At 54.7% G+C, this 20,557-nt stretch overlaps 3 protein-coding genes across 5 annotated transcripts; 2 read left to right on the forward strand and 1 right to left on the reverse strand.

Annotated features, from left to right (window-relative positions):
* Positions 1-555: 555 nt before the first annotated feature.
* On the forward strand, positions 556-10,361 carry TPRN (taperin). 3 transcript variants are annotated; one of them, XM_042478492.1, is made up of 4 exons: positions 556-2,700; positions 7,934-8,114; positions 8,355-8,485; positions 8,646-10,361. In XM_042478492.1, exons 1-4 carry the CDS (start codon positions 757-759, stop codon positions 8,706-8,708), a joined length of 2,319 nt encoding a protein of 772 aa, XP_042334426.1. In that variant the 5' UTR covers positions 556-756; the 3' UTR covers positions 8,709-10,361. The 3 variants fall into 3 exon arrangements, 2 of the variants coding, with proteins under 2 accessions (XP_042334426.1, XP_042334427.1); XM_042478493.1 differs by having other exon boundaries at positions 8,358-8,485; XR_006104953.1 differs by lacking the exons at positions 8,355-8,485; positions 8,646-10,361 and having other exon boundaries at positions 556-4,957; positions 7,934-8,055.
* A 1,120-nt stretch (positions 10,362-11,481) lies between these two features.
* Positions 11,482-13,718, reverse strand: SSNA1 (SS nuclear autoantigen 1). Its single transcript, XM_042478500.1, has 3 exons — positions 13,582-13,718; positions 12,649-12,848; positions 11,482-11,709 (listed from the first exon to the last, which is right to left on the reverse strand). Exons 1-3 carry the CDS (start codon positions 13,631-13,633, stop codon positions 11,608-11,610), a joined length of 354 nt encoding a protein of 117 aa, XP_042334434.1. The 5' UTR covers positions 13,634-13,718; the 3' UTR covers positions 11,482-11,607.
* A 24-nt stretch (positions 13,719-13,742) lies between these two features.
* ANAPC2 (anaphase promoting complex subunit 2) lies at positions 13,743-20,056 on the forward strand. Its single transcript, XM_042478491.1, has 13 exons — positions 13,743-13,857; positions 14,328-14,971; positions 15,115-15,247; positions 15,422-15,596; positions 15,817-15,936; positions 16,543-16,660; positions 16,789-16,970; positions 17,284-17,425; positions 17,656-17,731; positions 17,988-18,191; positions 18,513-18,642; positions 18,960-19,195; positions 19,552-20,056. Exons 1-13 carry the CDS (start codon positions 13,792-13,794, stop codon positions 19,762-19,764), a joined length of 2,439 nt encoding a protein of 812 aa, XP_042334425.1. The 5' UTR covers positions 13,743-13,791; the 3' UTR covers positions 19,765-20,056.
* The last annotated feature ends 501 nt before the right edge of the window (positions 20,057-20,557 follow it).

Raw genomic sequence — 20,557 nt, forward strand, 5'->3', positions numbered from 1 at the left:
AGCTTTCTGCACTGAGGGGAATGGATGCTCGATAGGCAGGGTTCTTGGCCAATAGGAGGCGGGAAAGGGCCTTTTCCCCGCCCCCAAGGCCTTGATTTACAGCGGTGCCAGGCAGTGGGTGGGGCCTATACGGGGGGCGGGAGCGTCTGACCCTTTGGGCCAATGGCCTGTATTGTTTTCCTGATGTAAGGCCGTGCTTGCACCCAATGGGAAGTGCCGATACAAAACTCCGTTAATGCCTCAGGTTCCCTCTCTCGGATTCGCCCGCTTCTTGAAGCCCCGCCCCCTAAGGCTCATTCTTTGCCGGGTTCCCTGGTTGGACGAGGGTGGGCGTGTTCCCACTGACGGGTGCACTTCCAGCTCACTCGGGTGACTGGCGGCCCCTTTGCCCAATTCGTAGGACCCCATCTGCAAGGCCAGCCAATGGGAGCTCCTTAAAGGGACAAGGGCGGGCTATGGACGTTCTGCCCAATCAGCTGCGCCGCCACCTCAGGCGACCGCCGTGCCCTGCCTAAAGGACGACGTCCTGCGGCACCATCGGCGACCAATGAAAACCTTCCTTGGCGCGTAGAGCCGGGCGCCCGAGGCTCCGTCCAATCCGCTCCTCCTCTGCCTCAGGGAGCGTTTTCGCTCTCAGCCAATGGGCGTCGCTCCGCTGTCTCCGTCCCGCCTTCCCTCGCAGAGGCGTCTTCATTCCTGGCGAGCGGCGGCCGGAGGAGGAGGAGGAGGAGGAGGACGGAGGCAGCTTCGGCCGTCATGAGCAGCCGGGCTCCGCGGGGCTCGGCTCCGGCCGGGCTGCCGGCGTGGAAGCAGGCCATCCTGGAGCGGAAGCGGGCCAAACTGGCGTCCGGCGTCGGGCTCTTCAGGGGCTCCCCTCCGCGCTCTCCGCCTGGAGCCGGAGGGAAGGAGCCGCCGGTGCCTCCGAGGCCGGTGGAGGGGGAGCCGGAGGGGGAGCGGCTGGTGGTGGCGGAGAGCCTGGGCCCGCTGCGGGAGAACCCCTTCATGCGCCTGGAGAGCGAGCGCCGCCGCCGGAGGGGCAGGAGGCGGGCCCCGGCCGTGGCCCCCGAGGCGCCCTCCTCTCCCCAGCCGCCGCCTCCGCCGCCCTCCAGGCCCCCCGCCGCCGCCCCGGAGCCCCCCGCCCTGACGCAGCTGCTCGAGCTCTACAGCTCCATGCCGGGCATCCGCACCATCCGCGCCGACAACATCCTCATCATCGAGTCCCGCGGAGGGGATGGCGCCAAGGGACACCACCAGCCCCGCCGCAAAGGGCCGCCCTCCGCTTCCTCCGCGGAGCCCCTGCGCCGCCTCCTCTCCCAGGCAGGGGCCCCCCTCACCGAGATCCGGGCCACGGAGGTGGTCATCTACGAGCCCCAGCCCCCGCAGGAGGCACCCAGGGCCACCGCTCCGGACGCAGAGCAGGAGGACAAGGAGGCAGCCCTGGCTGAAGCGGGGAGGGTCAGCCGGCTGATGAAGAAGTTCGATACCCAGAAGCCCCCCGGAGGAGGAGGCAGCAGCGGCAGCAGCAGCATTGGCGCAGGGAGAGGCAGGTGGCGAGGCGGAGAGGCCCCTCGGCCAGAGGCCTCGCAAGCGGCGGACGCAGTGCCAAACGCCAGCCCCCGGCTGGAGGGGACCTCCTTGGCCGCTAAGGCCGCCAGCACCACCCGCCCCTTCCCTCCGTGCAGCATCCTCCTCGGCGGTGGCGGCTTCGTGCGGAAGATCGGAGCCAACTCCTTCACGGTGAACCCGCGGGGGAGACGCTTCCCCGGCCACACTGCTCCTGGTCCCCCGTCTGCTGGCCCTGCTCCGCCGCTGCTCAGCAATGGCCCCGTGGGGACAGAGGGGGCCCAAAACCCGCGGGGGCCGCCTGACGCCACCGACCCCAAGCCAGTGCCATCGCCAAGTGCCGCTGTGGCTTCGCCTCCCGCCCCGGCCAGTTCGCAGAAGCCAAAGTCCGAGGAGACCCTTGAGAGCCCCTCTCCGCTGCCTCTGCCGCCCCAGCCACGCAGTGCCAGTCCAGACAGCAGTGCCACGGCTGGCTTGCCCCGGCCCCTGCAGCCCTTCGGCTCGGGCGGCACGGCCTTCGAGATCCGCCCGGCCCCCAAGCCGGACCTGGCCGCCATCCCTGCGCACGACCTCCAGGCCCAGGCCCTGGCCAGCCTGCGCCTCAACTCCCGCAACTCCTTTCTCTTTGTGCCCCACCGAAAGGGGGAGGCTCCCAGTGCCCTGGAGCCCATAGAAGTCCTGCCTGCTTTACCCGGAGCGGTCCCTGAGAAGCATCCTGAGATGCCGGTGCCTGTCACTTTCATTGACGAGGATTGGGGGGAGCCGGAGCCTGGCCTCTTGCCCCCCTTGAGGGTTCTGAGTCCGAGGCTGGAAGGCTTCGACGTGCCCCACGATGGTAACCTGGCTCTGGAGATGGAGGACTCCTCTGTGCCCATGTACAGGAGCCACACCTTTACCATTGTGCCCAAAAGGAAGCCCCCCGCAGCCGGGCTGGAGACCTTCAATAGAGCTTGGGTACTAGAGGAGGACGATGAAGAGGAAGAGGTCCGAGCCAAAGCCAGGACTGGCGTGCCCCACGAGGAGCTGGGCCATCTCCTCAAGAAGCGCTACCCCACCGTCAATGAGATCGAAGTGATCGGGGGCTACCTCTCCCTTGATAAGTCCTGCATGAGTAAATCAGGCTCCCAGCGCAAGAAGGTAACCGGACAGCCTTCCTTGTGGTCAGCCATTTTGCTGACCCAGCTGGACTCCAAGGGAGGGCAGAAGGCAAGCCTTTCTCCTCTGCCAACCTTGATGAATATAAACAGCCCTGTGTCTTCTGTAAATTATCTACTTCACACTCTCTCAGTCTCTGGCATTGTGGGGGACATTTTTATTTTTGCAGTGGAGTGGCTTGTGCCCAAGTGTCCAGTGAACAGACTGTGCTACTTGCAGTCATAACCTCCTGGCATAAACACACCTGAAGTCGATGAAGGGTTGGAGCGTGTGTGTGCTTGTGTGCGGGGGAATTCTCTTGCGTGTGGGACAGGAGCAATGTGTTCCTACATTTCCTTGCTTGCAGTGCCTAAGGAACAGGTTTCCTCTCGCCTGCCCTGGTTCCATCTTGGCAGGCAACGGTTTCTGGTGAAGGTTCTGCCTAGCTGACTTCCTTCATCTGTCTCAGGAATAGTTCCTGCCCATCCAACCTGTAGCCTCCTGGCGCAAAGGAGCATTTCTGAGATCAAAGCTTGTGGCTGGTGCTTTCTTTAGGCACTGGTTTGGAAAAGCAAGCCTTCATGTTGGGACAGCTGCATGTGCTTCTTTGGGCCAGAAAGTGAGGTGCTGTGCAAAAGCAATTGAGCAGTGGGAGTGTTGTGTTTATGGGGCGAAAGGAATCCCTTCTTGTGGTAACAAAATGAGTCCCAACATGCACTGCCCAGGGACTGCTGGCATAGCAGAGGAGCTCTCCTGTGCCAGATGCTTTCCCTTGAAGGGCACTGAGCCACCAGTGTGGCTGCTCTATATTTATCAAGTTAGCAGGGACCTGGTGGCTGTAGCAAGCCATAGTTGGCTACCTGAGATTGTCATGACTGACTCTGGCTGGAGCGTAGCTGCTTCTTTGCCCTTTGGTGCCCAACATGAGACTGTAGAGCTCCTTCCTGAGCATAGTCTGTCTTTCTCATTGGACCATTAAAATCCTCCATCAAACTCACAATTCCCCAAGTGCTAAGATGTGTACGCTTTCTGTCTATAAACAGCCAGTGATCCTTAGAGGGGCATTTGCTTAATCTATCATCAGGCGGCTAATAAGTGGCTTTCTCAGAGCCTTCCAAGCCTTTGTAGTAGCGCAGGGCTTCCCTGTGGCCACAGGCATGAGGCTGTCAGCATGCCAGGGGTGGGTGGGGAGACTGACAATGGGGCACAGTCCTTTTCACAGAAAGAGCCATTGCTGGGCTGGGAAGCTTTGGGATGTGTTTTGGTCTCAGATGTTGCCAGAGCGCATCCCTGTGATGGTGCTTGTGAAGGGAGGGTGAAGCCAATCAGCTGGGCTCTGCCTTGGGCTGAATCAGAGAAGGTGGGGTTCCACTGCATCCCACAAACTACAGCTTCCAGAGCTGCTGGGTGATTTTGGCGGAGGCTGGAGCTGCTTCTCTCTGAGCTCATTACCCCAGGTCTACCTCCTTTGTCTGAGTAGAGAAGTAAAGCCGGCCTGCTTGCTCTTTCCTTTAGTTCTTTTCCCTGTAAGAAAAGAGTGAAAGCTAAGGCACTGGTGAACAAACTTCAGCCAGAGTAAGCAAGAGTGTTCAGCCCCATGTAGGATTTCTTCCAACGCTGATGAGAAGGAGAAAAGTGGAGGCTGTTGCTTGCTCTACTTCCATGTCCTGGGAGGGCACATGCTTATGGTCTGTGCTTTTCTAGGACTTGTGCATCTTTGGATGGGATTTCCAAGGGAAGGAGGAAGAGAGAGAAAATGGTTTCCTCCTCATCCTAGTGTTTGACTTTCAGATTTGATTGCCAGTGGCTGTGGTGCAGTTGTATTCCAAATGTTGTCCCGATAGAGCTAGCAAGGGAGTCACAGCCAAGTCTCTGTAGCTGGAAGACAGAAGCATATCTGCTAGTTTTATGGAGACCTTAATACCCTCAAGGCCCCAGAGCCTCTCTGATCTTGGAAGCTAAACAGGCTCATGCTTGGTTAGCACTTGGATGGGAGACCGCCAACTCATCCCAGGTGCTGTGGACTACATTTCAGGGGAAGGAATGGATAAGACTACCTTGAGGATTCCTGTGAAGTTGATGGGGTACCCATAAGTCAACAGGCGACTTGAAGGCATACCTCCCCACCCAAAGTTTTGGCTTAGTTCTCTTCTATGCTTCCCCAAGTGCTGCAAGGTTACAGCTGCTCAGAAACTGGCCCAGCTGGCACCCGAGAGCTTTATTATTCTTAACCAGAAAGGAGCGCATGCAGTGCCAAGCGGTAGGTGTGGTTTCCGTGAAGGTTAAGGTGTGTTTGTGGGATAAAAGGAAAGCACTCCTTCTCAGCCTAGCAGCACACATTTCCTCCTAATGAATTTCCTTGTCATAACCCTCGATGAAGAAGTCTGTTTCTGGATCTGGCTGAGGAAAACGTGGCAGAAAGACAGAAGGGGGAGGGAGAGTGGATGTGCTGACTGGTCAAGGCAGATATGCTAGAGGAACGCAAGGTCTGGAATATCAGCATGCAAAGGGATCTTGTAACAGCTCTGAGACTGACAGAAAGAGAAGGTGCAGCATAAGCTTTTGCTGGGCGTCTCCTTCCTGGAGTGGCCTAGGGCCCACTCACCCTGGCCTTAGCCAACAACTTCTGTCCTGCCTTTGTCGCTCAGCAGCCACAGTTGAAACTGAACTTGTCCTCTCAGCACTATGCCACAAGTTTTCTATGGCTATTCATACAGTCTCCTTCTGGATCTAGATCTGAGGAAGTACAGTAGACTTAAGTCTATGGAAACTTATGCTGCAGCTTCTTCCTCTCAGTCTCAAAGGTGCTACAAGATCCCTTTGCAACCCTTTTGGGTGTACACATCGCATATGGCTGAATTTTCTTCTGATAGATTTGTATTGTCAAAGCCCTCTTTTTGTGGCTAAACCTTGCATTCATACTATGAGTTTCTTGAGAACTAGGGTCAAGCAGATTGCAAGGCTATAACTCACAGTTTCTGTGTAACCTTTATCATGCCACTTGATTAGGTGCCTGCGGCATTATTCCCGTTGCGCATAGCCTCCACCTGCTCCTTTTGCTGCTGGTGTTGGTGCCACAAGGCTTCCCTCTTGTCCTGCCTGTTGCTATTTATATCTGTGCCGTGAAAGGGAAGAGGGGAACCTACAGCTGAATAGCCATTGTGCTGCTCTTATGTTCATGTTGCACCAAGGCTGTTGCCTTCTGGCTCTTGGCCTGAAAGCTCAGGTGACTGAACATGAAAAGGCAAAACCAGCTGAATGGTCCCTATCTGGCTGCCAGAGGTAAATCGGCCTGCCTTTGCCCTTCAGCTCTTCTTATTCTTCTTATTCTGGGCTCTCAAGCGCAGGACTGTTTCTATCCCAGCCAGACATAAGTTACCTCTTTCCCACCGTCTGCTTTTCCTAGCAAAAGTGGCCATTGCCAGGGGCATACAGTGCAGACTGCCACCTCTAGGGAAGACCGGCTTGGGAAAAATTTAGGAAGCTTTGTTTCAGAGGAGCCTAAACACCTGAAGCAGAAGCAGATAGTGAGAACCTGTGGGCCAGTGAGGCAGCCGTCCAGTTGACTGTGTCCAGTTGTTTCTGGTGAGGGACATCTGGCAGGCTGAGGATTGGAATAATCAGGAATGGGAATGATACCTTAGGCTTGTCCAGGACACAGGGATGCAATGCAAGAAATCATTGGCTCCTGCTCTATTTATTATGAGCTCTTTACTTGAAATAACTGCTCCAAGTCTGGAACATGACACTGAGAAGCATCTAGCAGTTGTGATGTTTACACCCACTCTAAGCTCTGCCTGTTGACTGGCTGCTCCTAGCCTGGCTTTGAATGCTGTGTTTCTGCAGAGCAATTGCCATGACTACAGGAACTGTCACACAGCATTAAGCAGGGTACAGCTGTCGTAATACATTTTCCATTGTGAAGCAGGCTCCCCTAATGCCTGGGCGTGCTGCTCAGCTTGCCAAGTGATTCCAGGGCAAGTCCAGAGTAATGCAACAGGCTGAATTAAACACCAGGCAGAAATCAATGCAGGCCTTGAGAGTGGAATTTCAGCCACTCCAGCTGCAGAGGCGGTAGCCCCCTGATATCCCGGCTGCAACTATTGAATGTCTCCTTCAGTAGGTCAGCTGCTTAGGTGAAATGGGAGCGTTTTCAAAGCAGTCTGGTGCAGGCAAGCACAATGTGAGGCAAACATTAGAGAGAAAATGAAGGACAGAGGAATTTTTGAAGCGCACACCAAACCATCTGTCCGCCAGAAACAAAGTCCTGAATTGTGGCAGCCTGTGGCGCAAAGCATCGCTGGTAGAAAGCTCTCATGAGAGGCAGAGAGAAATAGTTCAGTATCTCTGCAGCCGCTTCCATCAAGCAAACAGGGCTGTAGCAGTCCTGGTCTGGCTTAGTTGTCCCGTGTTCTGGGCTTAGGTAGCATCCTCATCCTAAGCTTGTGCTTTCCTGTCAGGGCCTGACACTGTGAAAAGCCTGAGCATTAAAAAACTTGCAAGGAGGATTTTAGCTTTGGCTTAGGTGGGGCTAGACCTGTTGGCACCTGAAGCTTGCTAATTAAAAGGTAAAGAGTTGCTTTTTCCTTTTCTCCCTGTCTCAAGTCTGTCTCTGGTGCTCCTTGGCATAAATGTGTTCTGATCTGAAAAGAAGGCAATAAAGCTGGGTGAAGCAGCAAGGTGGGAGGAGGAACGTGTGAGAATGAAGTGAAGTAGCTGGCATTCCTGCCATGAGTGTCTCATTGTTTGCGGTAAGGGTTCATGACTTTGGGAGTAGTTGTCCCACACCTGGTGGAGTCAGCTGAGTGGCAGGCTTGGCATGAGCCCCTCTGCAAATGTGGAGGTGATCTAGTGCAGGGTTTGACAACCATTCTGTCAGCATAGGTCCAGAGACCCATTTTTCATCTGCATTGGTGGGATATCAGTGTAAATCATTTTACTGTGAGAGGGTTGCCTTACTTATAATTTAATGTCCTTAATTTGAGGTTACTTTCAACATTCTGTGTTGCCTTGAGGGTCTTCGGGAGAGAAATGCAATTCATAAACAGTTTATTTTAAAGACCGATTTGACCTTCAGCTGTAAGCCATTATTTAAAGTGAGCAGCCCTTTCCTAGCAAAAGCTGATGAAATTTGTCCAGTGAGTAGTCTCCAGTTTGATGGGGCAACCCAGTTATGAGTTCAGTCATCGGGCAGAGTTGCAAAGCATCTACCTGATATACTTCTTGCTTGTTCCAGATGAAGATTTCTTTCAATGAGACCAGCCTGCAAACAATGTTTGAGTATCCCTCTGAGAGTTCTTTGGTGGAGGAGGAAGAGGAGGAAGAAGAAGAATATGCCACAGAGGTGGATGAGACACCAACTGCTCTCCTCATTCCTCGCCCTTCCAGTATCATGAACTCAAACACAACCAACTCAGGTAAGCCTCATAAACCCGTAGGGCACACTGAAGAACCCTCCTGGTACTCCACCTGGCTTAGACCTCTTGACCTGCTCTGTGGTCAGTTGAAGCCGATGGCAGAGCCCCAGATGCTACACCAGACCCTTGGGGGGGCGGTAGAAAGGCAGCGTTGCTGCTACTGAACATTTTCTGTTCACTTCTTCTGCTTAATGCTTCTTGTGATCCCTCTTCCAACGGCAGACTTCCATGCTTTCTCAGTAGGTTTATCAGGTTACACCCCAAAGCACTCCCTAGAGTTTGACAAGTGGCAGCAGGATCAATATGAGGGGACACCTCCATGTGCAGGAGCCTTTCCACAGGATGCTGACCTGTTGGGCAACCAAGTCATGGTAAGACATGGGGCAGGCATTACTTCCATCTACTGTCTTTTGTCTGACCTGCAGCGTGCAGGAGAGGGGCAGGAGGCATAAAGCACATTTGGCAGCTATGTAATACCCAATGTGATCATTCCCAGATTGCTTCCATCCCTTTTGTCTTGTTCCTTCACAGCTCACTCCGGCAGACAAGAGCAGCCTCTCTGACTTCAGTAGTGAACCTGCCCTCTACTTCTGACTTTCCACCTTGAACTGGTGCTGAGGAGAGACCCCTGCGGTATTCCTGGGTCCTTGCCTCCTGATGTGTGCAGACGCACTTGGGGAGATGGAGAGGGGCCTCTTTTCCTTTGTCAATGAGGGGGTCTCGTATTTACAGTGGATTCCAGGGCATCCTTTTCTTCGAGGCAGTTCACTTTTTTTCTGCCTGTGGCCTTAGTAGTTCTTTCTCCAGACCACCTTCCAACGCAGATCCCCTTGACTGGAGAGGGGCTCACATGGAGACACAGTTATGAAGGGACTGCCAAAAGCCTCCTCCCTGCAGCTGCTTTTCAGCTTGTTTGGTTGCACAGTTCCCATCAGCCAGGCGTGTTTGAACAGGATTGGCAAACGACTAGGTGCCGAGTCCAGGCAAACAACCTGTGATTTGACAGGGGTGACCTCATGGAAAACCCTGTCTTGGAGTTCACCTTGGGGAGCTCCTGCCCCGCAAGACCCATGGGAGCTGTGTTTGGACTCTTCCATTGTGCAAACCGTGACGTTACCTGTGTCGGTGTGCTAATGGAAATGGCAAAGGGGGAGTCTCTCTTCCCCCAAAGGAAGCCAAAGGGGTCCTTTTAATTCAGGTGCTGGTGTCTCTGTAACGAAAGTAGCATTAAGTGAGGCTTGGCTGTGCAGGGGTGATTTGTGTGTGCCTTGTGGCTGCTTGAATTATTTACTAGAGAGCCACCTATTTGTGGAGCTGGGCATTGTGGCATGTGCTTGGGTGTGCACACACACTCACACATCCTTTGCCCAATTTATAAGGTGTTGCAGGGTTTTTGTCACAGGCTCTGTGTGTCTGACACTCCAGCTGGCCAGCTGTTCTTAACCTCAACATGCCACACTGTGGCTCCTGGGTCAGTGGGCACCCTGTGGCCAACCTCTTGCACAATTTCAGTGGCTAGGGAGCAGAACTGCCACCCGAGTCTTTCTCCTCAGCTGTGGCTCCTACAGCCAGCAGGACAGTTGTGGAGCCGGCCCAGCTCCTCCCGGTGAGGAATCCTGTGTCTCTGGCGCTTTCTCCCCACATTGCAATAATGACCTCCTGTTACCATGTTCTCCAGAAACAGCTGAGCTGGCCGCCTGGAAGAGGATTGCACTACTTTTGCTTTGCTCTTGCAATAACTGTTCTACTGGTGGCCAGCAAAGTTGTTTGTTATATTCAGGTTATGGAAGCAGGATTAAGTACTGTAGCCTTAGCATCCAAATGGCACTCTATGCAAGAAACATATCTGGCCTCAGGATAGAAATACGGTTGACGTTGTTGGCGTTGTGTCTGGCAGTGACCAACCTCAGCCTACTCCCAAAGGACCAAGATTTCTGCTCTGAAACCTACAACTACTTGTGTGCGTGTGTATATGTATTTCCCTTTAGTACATCAAATTGAAGTGAGCTACTTTTTCTGTGGTGGATTGTAAAATGTCCAGTATTTTGCACTTGATAATGATGTATTAACAGAGGAGTGTGTGTTGGGGGGGGGGGCTCTACATCTCATGCTCAGCCGACCACTGTTGCTGGATCTGGCTGGAGGGGCCAAACTACTGTGTACATGTCACTCCCCCCTCCACTTCCCCCTTGAATGGCATCGCTTTGTTATTCCAAAGCTCATTAAACTACACAAGTGATTTCTTCACAATGGTCTGCTTATAGTTTTTAGAGGTGGTTGAGTCTCATACAGTTAGAAATTCTCTCAGTGGGGGGTAAAACAAAAAATTGGACCAGGGAAGGTGCTGCTGTCCAGGTCATAGGAGGCAAGGACAAAGAGCCAAGAGTGGTGAGCTGGTGTTGGACACAATGCTCTAGATGTAGACAAATCAGGACAGAATAAAGTGGAAGCATTGCCTTTCATGATCTGAACCCATTATGTGTTTTCATGCATTACTTGCAACACTGAAACTGCTGCATTGCACTCTTGGTTCAGCATAAAAAAGAGGAAGGGAGGGAAAGGGGGGAAGTGAAATGTGGCAGAACCTTTAAAACTAGCTCACTTTTGTTTTTGCATGAGCTTTCATGGATATAAAACACTTCTTCAGTTGCAGATCAGCAAATGCTCAGCCACAGGCCTGAGATCCCTTCCATGTGTTCCATGGCTGCCAAGCTGTTTGGCACCCCTCACCCCTGCCCTGGCCTGCCCCCAGCATGAGAAGAATCACCATCTAGCTTGCACTGGATTTCTGCAGGAGCCTAGAACTGAAATAGCCAGCTTGGCTAATGCTGATGATAAGCCAAGCTATTTATGAGCCCTGCCTTAAGCTGTGCTATTTCAAAACCACAAATGCTACGCTTGATTTGAACTGGGAAAGTGCAGTGATGTCTGCTTATGTAAGTGAGGGGTTGACTGAGGACTGAGCAGTCCTCACCATGTTTCCAGTCTCTGTCATTGCTTTCACCTGAATTAACTTATTTTCCCAGCAGGTTTAGATGCTAGTATGTATTTGCTTGCATTGCCCCTGACATTATGAAAGGCCATGCCATGCTGTCAAGGGCAGGGGAAGGTAAAGCTCTCCCACTCTTGCTTTATAGTTATTAACAGCACAGGAGGCCTACTTGGCAGGAGGCAGACCTGACATCCCTGTTGCTCTCAGGCCCACTGGCTTCTGCTTGCCACCAAGGACTTGAGCATTATGCTCTGTGTGTCTAAAGTAGTTAAACCTTTCCCTCTGCAGGAAATGGTTGCTAAAAAGATATGTCCAGAGGTTTGTTAGTGCAGGAGAATCTAACCGAGTGTTTCATATTCAATAAAATAAGGAAGCTTTAAGAAAACAGAATAGTGTTTATTGTACATTGCTTTATTACACACTGCTTTAGCTATAAAACATGGCCCCTAGAAGATCCTGGAGTGAGAAGGCCAACAACGGAGGGAAACCCAGCCACAACATTCAGCCATCTTTGGCTGCAGGGTTCTTAGATTCTGTGGCTCTGCTCAGATTCCCGGCTTCCTTCCTCAGGACATTGAGCAGCGTCTGAGAACTTTCCAAGATCTAGGAAGCAGAAAAGGGACCACATTAGATTTCTCTTTACTTTGTACACTTTTATAATTGTGCCCACAACAATTTGGACATGAACCTGGTCATGGGCTTCTTTTGTTTCTTGTGTACCTTGTTCTGAAGTGTCTGTTTAGTGAGTCAACTGAGTCAGGGCTTAGCCCTTTCCTGCCTCCCTTCCGTTTGTATTTCTGAGGCCTAACTCCCCCCCCCCCGTTTAAAAAGGGAAAAGGTGGCCTAATAGATCTTGTTACAGTATTTGTTATTACTTAGTTTTAAATGAGAATGCACTTCTGTTTATCCAGCAGCCCTGCAGCAGATGTGCCTGGCTGGCCCAGAAGCCTGCCCTCTGCCGACTGGCTGCCAGCCGTTGGGCTCCACCAGACGCTGGGTTATCAGATCTATTCCTCAGTTCATTTCCCCAGCCAGACTGGTCTCTGCTTGGCTGGAATGGGTCAGGAAATACTGGCTCCTCCAAGCGTACTGGAAAATGCTGCTTTTCACTGGGTTTTCCACATTTGCTGCAATACTGGGAAAACCCATTGAAAGGAAACAGTTTTAATCTGCCTTTTTACTGATGGTGTTGTATTTCTCTACTGCAATTCAGGCACAGATATGGGTCTCTGTGTGTGTGTGTGTGCTTTCTTGTAAAGCTGTCGTTGAGGACTGCATTTGGCCCCATCTGGTCCACCTCTGTTTTGGAACCAAGGCTGCGTTCCCTCCAGATGTAGTTGGGCTGCAGTTCCCATCATCCTGAGCCTGGAGAGCCAGTGTTGGGGGATTGTGGGAGATGCATTCCAGCAACCTCTGGAGGGGGGGGCACACATTCTTATTAATTGGGCTCCAATGAAGAAGAACTAGGCTGTACAGCAGCTTCCTTGACCAAAGTCCGCTCCCTGAAGGCCCAGAGAGAGGCAGAAGGGAGCCCTCCCTGACCTTCATGTAAGCCGCCTCGGTCTCTGCGATGGTTTTGTCGAACTCGTTCCGGGAGGCCATCTTGCGGGCCAGGTTCTCATTGATGCGGGCCAGCCGCTCGGTGAGGATGCGGATGTCGTTCTGCAGCTTGGCCTTCTCTTCCTCCTCCTGCCGGATCTGCTTGTTCAGCTCCTCTCTCTTGAGGCAGAGGTCTTCGATGCCTAAGAGGAGCAGAGGGTCAGCAGGAGGCCCACCCAGACCCAGGGGGCTCCCAGGTGGGCCTCCTGTGTCCCTGGGGCAGGGAGGGTTTCGGAACCTGAGGCTCCTGGGGCTGATCTTGTTCAGGAAAGAGGGCCCCAGGCATTACTTGGGCTGCAGCGGGGTTGCAAAGGACCCAGGCCGGGGCACCTCTGCAGGAGGAGGAGGAGAAGGAGGAGGAGGAAGGCGAGGCAGCCCCGGCGCAGCCCCACCTTTCTGAGCCCTGGGCTGCCTGACCCAAACCGAGCAAGACAAGGCTTTGGAGCAGCAGGGGTGTCGCGGTCCTAGGCTCCCAAACTCCCAAAGGCAGGCTTCAATAGCCAGCCTCCCGGATGAATGGTGCCTGGTGGTGCCTCTCGAAGCTCTAACTGGGGAGCTGGAAGCCTGATGCGTCAAGAGCCAAGGGCTTAAGGGCCTGGGCCCCTCCGAGGGAGGCCCGGCGCAGAAGGACCCCAGGCAGGCGGCCTCTTCCCGCTCTTCCCATCCCGAAACTCTCCCCGCCCGGCCGCGCAGTCGCCTTCCCAGCCAAGCGGGGCCTGGAGACTACATCTCCCAGGGTGCCCCGGGGCCGAGGGCCGCGCCCCTTCAGGTCGCCAAACTCGAGCGAGGCCTGTGCCTCCGGGTAGGCCCCGTCGCCATGGCAACGCGCCGCCGAGGCCTGGCTCCCTCCGCTGCAGCCCTCCTCCTCCTCCTCACATTTCACCAGTTCGTTGTTGTAGCCCTGCAGGGCCGCCCCTTGCTGAGCCATCCCTCCGTCCCTCGCCGCCGGCCGGCCTCCCTCCTCCTTTCCCGCCCGGACCGACGGACGGACGGCGAGCTCCGCCTACGCCGCCTCGCGGCCCCGCCTCCTTCGCGCCAAGGCCAGCCCTCTGTCTGTCTCGCCAGCACCAGGCCTGCCTCAGAACCATGGCCCTCTCGGCCGCCTGGAACGCTCTCGGCACCGGCCTGGTGCCCCCCGCCGCCCTGGGCCTGGTGGGTCCCCCGGGCGGAGGAGGGACGGAGCCCCGGGAGTGGCCCTGGGGGAAGGAAGGAAGGAGGCCTCTCTCTGCTGCCCTGAGAGGAAAAGGAGGGCTCCTTCGCAGCCTGTTTTCCTCTTTGGCTCAAGGCTGTGGGATTCTGGGAGTCGGAGTGCGTTGCGCTGGGCCCCACAACCGAATCCAACTCCCAGAATGCCATAGCCTTGAGCCAGGATGCTGGAAAGCGGTGCCTTATTGCAGCCCCTGGAAGCACAAGGTTGTGGAGCCTCATTCTATGCTGCCTCCCCCTTTTCATTGCTGGGGTTCCCTTTGTGGGCCGCGTGGCCCTTGGGGTCCCTTCCTGGGGCTCCATGGTGCTGGGGACTCTACTTCCGCTGGGGCCAGTGGCCTTCAGGGCGACCACGCCTGCCTCCAACCAACCCTCCATCTTGGAAACCTTCTAACGGTCCGCGTGTTGCTTTCCAGGTGGTTCCTCCGTCGGAGGTGGCTGAGCCCCCAGAGGAGAGCGCCCTGCGCGCCGCCATGGAGGTCCTGCGGGGCCACGGTTTGCACGCAGTGCTGGAGGAGTGGTTCCTGGAGGTGCTGCAGATGGACCTGCAGGGCCGAGTGGCCCCCGAGTTCTGGGCCGGCCTGGCGCAGCGGGAGAACGCGGCCACAGAGCCCCAGAGCGCCCTGCTGTTGCTGGAGGCCTTCTCCCTCCTGGGGTCCCGCCTGGCACCGTACTTGCGCAGCCTGGCCCTGATGGAGGCTTGGGCCCGGGAAGGCCTGCTCCTTGGGACGGGGGCCCGGCCCCTGCAGGAGAGGGTCCACGCCATGCTCCGGGCCATCCTCTTCTTCTCCACCCCGGGAGGCTTCCAGGAGACCCTCCGGCGCTTCTACGCTCGAAGCTTCAAGATCTACATGCTCCAGCAGCGGCGGCAATGGCAGAAAAGGAGCCAGGAGCCACAGGAGAGTGTCATAGGCGAAGAAAGCGAGCAGGAAGGCCTGGCAGAGGGCATGGCGGAGGCTCTGGGAGGGGGCCAGAGGCCGTGTGCTGGGTGCGAGGAGGAAGAGGAGCGTTGCTGGTGCCCGGTCGCCATGAACCAGTTCCAGCAGCTCAATGACATTCTGTGGGTACCTTCCAGTGTTGGTCGATGGGGAGAAATGGAGGCGCTGTTATGGGCTCCACTTCTGGGCTGTGGGGGAGTTAGAACGCATGAGTTGGGGGGGCTTCCCCTTCTGGCAACTGACCCTCTGCCCTTGGTCCCTCCAGGCAGAGGCTGAACCTGCTTGAGCGAGTCAGTGCGGACGCTGTCACCAGTATCCTGCATCAGATGATTGAGGAGCGGATGGAGCGCAGGTGCCGGGGGGAGTATGAGCGCTCCTTCCTGAGCGAGTTTCATGAGGTGAGACAGGGGTCTCCTTCCCTCATTGCTCCCTGTGCCCATGCCACCCCTGGGGTGCTCTCTTCAGAACCATGGACACCTGGGCTGGATTTCCCAAAATGCCTGCCCTGTGACTGCCATGCCTCCCACCTCGCCTTGTCCCATGCCCCCCTCTCCCTTGTCTCCCTCCCGCAGTGGATTGAGAAGGTGATTGGCTGGCTCAGCCAGGTCTTCCTGCAGGGGGGCAGCGGTGCTCCTCCCAGCCCCGAGGCCAGCAGCACCCTTAAGCGTTGGCGCTGCCATGTCCAGATGTTCTTCTATCGGCAATATGCCAGCATGCGCATTGAGGAGCTCTTCAGCATCATCCGAGGTGAGGCTGGCAGAGTTGAGGGGACATGGCCCCAGGCCCCCCCTTGGATCTCTTTGCTTTTTGGGAAGGTACTTTGGGGGACTGGTTTCCCCATCATCCCCTCCCCTCCTCAGCCTGGAGATCCTGAAGGATCTGATACTTGTCAGGCTGCTTTAAACAGAAATTACAAAGCAAATCACTACCTTTCGCAGCTTATGCTTTTTGCTTATGGGGTTTGCAGATTTCCCAGAGTCCAAACTGGCCGTGGAAGACCTGAAGTATTGCCTAGAGAGGACCAACCAGCGGCAGCAGCTCCTGAGCTCTCTGAAGAGTGCCTTGGAAATGCGGCTTCTCCATCCCGGTGAGTAATTTGGCCCCGGCTCATCTCTCACAGCTCCTTCTCTTGGAGGCTGCAGGCTGTGGGCAAAGTGGCAGGTGGAGATTTTTCTTTTCCTTTTCTCACTATTCATAACTGGGCATTATCAGGTGAAACTGCTCAGTAGTAGGCTCAGGACTGAGAAACAGGAAGATATCTGCAGATTTAGTTTATGGGCCTCCCTCTTGGCGTGGCAGTCTTTAAGGTAGGATGGGAACTTCAGGGAGAAGGGAGAGATGGAGGATTGACGGTGTTGGCGAGCAGGAGCCAGAAAGGCAGGAAAGGACATGGACTAGAAAGGTAGAGGCATTGCTTCCAATCCAAACCAGCAGTCATTGGCCATGGGTTGGGCCTTGGGAAGCCTTCCTGCCCCCACACACCACTGTTACCAATTTCTAGAATGGTAACCCCAGTGACTTACCTCAGAGGTCACTTGTAGAAGAATGACAACCTATTTGACCTTGAAACTCAGAGCCTCTGTTACTCTCTTCCCACACCCTTGGCTTCCGTTTCTCTTCCATGGGTGCTTCTGGGTAGTCATGGCTTCCAGCGCAGAGAACTAGAGCTCCCCCCCTTCTATTCTTGCCTTAGGGGTGAATACGTCTGACATCATTACCCTCTACATCTCCGCCATCAAAGCCCTGCGGGAACTGGACCCCTCCATGGTGATCCTAGAGGTCGCCTGCGAGCCCATCAGGAAGTACTTGCGGTGAGTGGGGCTTGGTGGGCCCTTTGTCCCACTACAGTGACCATGAGTGGCTCACACAAGCAGCAGAAGGTTGTGAGCAACACCAGTTTGATATTGGGCTGCAAGCAGTTACGTCTCCCTCCTCCCAGAACCAGGGAAGATACAGTGCGGCAGATTGTGGCAGGCCTCACTGGTGATGCTGAAGGGTCAGGCGACTTGGCCAATGAGCTTTCCAAGGCCGATCCAGTGACTCTGGAAAATGGCCAGGAGAGCGATGATGATATCTCTGACCCGGAGGATTGGGTACCTGATCCGGTGGATGCCGACCCAGGTGAGTCTCTCCTGCTTTGAGCCCTCATCTGGAGCCCCAGGATCTAGGAGCCTGGGGAGGTGGGGATGGCAAAAGCAATCTTGGCATTCTGGGCAGCAGCAGTTCCCATGGACGCCCAGGGGTCTTGGTGCTCAGGGCAGCAGAGCTAAGAATATCTTCAGAGGTGGTGTGGATTTTGGATATTAAGGTGTGCAGTCCCTATTTGTCCCTGAAGCAACAGCAGCTGTTGGCCCAGAGGTGGGAGGCACAACAGTTTCACTGGCCCCTTCCCCTGTCTGTTTCTCTTGCGATTGCTGCCTTTCTGTTTTGCCAGGCAAGTCAAGTTCCAAGCGCCGCTCCTCAGACATCATCAGCCTCTTGGTGAGCATCTATGGCAGCAAAGACCTCTTCATCAGCGAGTACCGGAATCTTCTAGCTGACCGGTTGCTGCACCAGTTCTCCTACAGCACAGAGAGGTGAAGAGGGGCAGCCTGTTTCTGGCTGATGGAATTGGGAAAGCTCCCAAGAGCTGTCCAGCTCCTACCAGCTCCCCATGGAGATTTGCTGGTGCCAGGGGGCAAGGGCTGGTTTTAGGACAGTCTTTGCTGTCCCCTTCCACTGCTGGCACTCTCCTCCTCCCAGCACTCTCTGGTCTGGGCTGCTGCTTCTTTGCTTAAATGAGACATTTGGTTTCTCTCTGATGCAGAGAAATCCGAAATGTGGAACTGCTGAAGCTGCGTTTTGGGGAGGCCCAGATGCATTACTGCGAAGTCATGTTAAAAGTAAGTTGTTGCTCTTTGTTGGTGTGGACAGTTCAGTTCCTCCTTATCCTCTCTGGAATTTAGCTGGGAGATGTTTCAACCCTGTTGTGGTGAATGATGTCTCCTCATCCTAGCTTTTCTGTTAGACATATTTTGCAGAAAGGTATGGGGGAAGCCAGAAAACTAGAGGCCCTTTCCCTGCTCCCTGTTAGTCTGTTTGGCTCGACCAGTTGGCCAATGTCATGTCCTGCATGGCCCTTTCCTCTTTGCGCCTCAGGACATGGCAGACTCTCGCCGCATCAACACTAACATCCGAGACGAGGAGCAGAAACTCCCTGAGGAAGAAAGGCCCCCCTTCAACCTGACAGCCACCATCCTCTCCAGTGAGTTCTGGCCGCCACTGAAGGAAGAGAAACTGGAGCTGCCTGAAGAAATCAAGGAGGCCATGAAATCCTACTCCAAGAAGTACGAGAAACTGAAGGTATGGGGCTCTTGTTGGAGAAGCTGGTGGCTGTTACCTCTCAAAATTGCTCCGCTGATCCCCACAGCTTCTGGCCTTCTTTCCCTAGTATCTTGTTTACCTGACAAAGAGTATTTGTGGTAACAGTGTGGTAATGGGGATGGGGGTGTTGAGAGCAGTTGTGTCATGGTCATCTTGAACGTGAAGGCCCCCCTTTGGCTTTCTCAGCCTGCCATCTAGGCTCTGTGGCAGTTTCTGAGGTAACCCTTGCCAGCTGCCCTGTTTACCTTCCCCAGCAGCGTGAGGCAAAGAGGGTTGCTGAACATCTCTCTCACTTTGCAGGCCATGAGGACCTTGAACTGGAAGCCCCACCTGGGCTTGGTGAACCTGGAGGTAGAACTGGCGGACCGCACCCTTGCCCTCTCTGTGTCGCCTGTGCATGCTGCCATCATCTTGCACTTCCAAAGCAAGGGTGAGTCTGTGGCAATGCATACCATCTGTCGGGAGAAAGAGGAGGAGGACGCCTCCCTTCATGCATAGGGGAAGCGGGACTGGCACAGGGAGGCAGAGATGGGCTGCAGGAAGGAGGCAGAGGAGCTTCCCACCTCAGCCCCATGAGATTCCTTGAGCATACTTGGGTGCTGGCACTTCCCACATGCCCTGCCTTCTTCCACAACCACACAGTAGCAGCAGCAGCTGTCACAGAGGGTCTCTCCCCCCCCCCCCCCCCAGGCTTGACTCTGCTTCCTCCATGTTATACTTACAACGTTCCCATTCCGGTCCTTCCAGATGCCTGGATGCTGGACGAGCTGAGTGAAGTGCTGAAGGTGCCGCTGACCTCTCTTCGGCGCAAGATGACCCTGTGGGTGCAGCAGGGGGTGCTGCGGGAGGACCCCCCTGGCACCTTCATGGTGATTGAGGAGGAGCAAAAGGACCGGCCGGAGAAGGTGGTCTTGATTGACAGCGACGAGGAGGGCGACTCTGCCACGGCCTCCCAGGCTGACCAGAAGGAGGAGGAACTGCAGGTGCAGCCTTGGTGCCCCCTGAATGGTGGCTGGGGGGGAAGGGCACAGCGGGCATGTGTGTATGTGTTTGTGTTTTCCATCTTGCCAGGTGCATTGTAGGGGGGGGGCAGTGGAGGGCAAAGATACAGTCAGACTGGGACAGACCCTCCCCATTTGCCTTTCTCTCTCCAATGTGGAACCACGACTGGGGCATCCTTCTAGCTTGGCAGAGACATCCATTCCCTAAAAATATGTTCCACATCATTTCTTGTTTTAGAGAGTGTACACTTCAGCAAAGCCCTGAGTGTGTATACATGGGCATGTGAACATATCTGTGTTTCTGATAAGGCGATCTCCCTCCCTCTTCGGCACTGCAGGTGTTCTGGACATACATCCAAGCCATGCTGACCAACCTGGAAAGCCTCTCCCTGGAGCGCATTCACAGCATGCTCAAGCTCTTTGTGATGACAGGCCCCATGGTGACCGAGATCGACATTCAGGAGCTGCAGGGTTTCCTCCAGAAGAAAGTCCGGGACCAGCAGCTCATCTACTCAGCAGGTGTCTACCGTCTGCCCAAGAGCGGCAGCTGAACGTCGGTCTCTCTTCCGGATAGTCCTGTGGTCTGGCCCTCCCACGCTGGCATTGTGGCAATGGTGGCATGGCAGAACGAGCTCAACAGCTCTGGAGACTCACCCTTCCTCTGATCCTGGGAGCAAATACCAGGCAGCCCCTCTGTGAGGGTGCATGGCTGTGGCAAAGACTCAGAGAGACAGATTGGGGCCCCCTCTGTTCATGCTTTGTGAGGTGGAGATTTGGGATTGATCACACAACACATCAGTTTGATTTGTTGTCTTTATTCACAATAAAAAGTCTTGCATCCTGTCACATGAATTGCAGTGGAGCTTTTGTTCAGTTCTGTCACCAGGAGGGCCAGCCTGGCTCTTGGATGGAGGCCCTAAGGCCAAGAGGGGCTGTTTGTTGCTGCTGCTGTTTCTGGACCACTGAATTGCATCCTTGCCATCTAATAGGTCATCAGGTAGCCAGGCTAGGCCATCAATTGAGCGCAGAAAACTACGGATGCAGGTAGGAAAGCAAACACAGTGGAGGCACAAGGATGTGTGCTGGACCCCCTGTGTGATCATTTTGTCCACTTATAAAGAGCTTAATGTTTTGTAAGTGCTAATTGATGCTGATATGTGCCTTCAAGTCAACTCTGACTTATGGCGACCTTACCCTGGGATGATTTTGATATGATTTATTAAAAGGAGGTTTGCCTTTATCTTCCTGTGATTTCTGGACTACCATCCCCAGAATCCTTCCCAACGAGCACAGACAGTATCCATGTTGACTAGGGGGGAGGGTTGAGAGTTGTAGTTCCTGAAA

Source organism: Sceloporus undulatus, chromosome 7 (assembly GCF_019175285.1).
Source record: "Sceloporus undulatus isolate JIND9_A2432 ecotype Alabama chromosome 7, SceUnd_v1.1, whole genome shotgun sequence".
Taxonomy (NCBI): Eukaryota; Metazoa; Chordata; class Lepidosauria; order Squamata; family Phrynosomatidae; genus Sceloporus; species Sceloporus undulatus.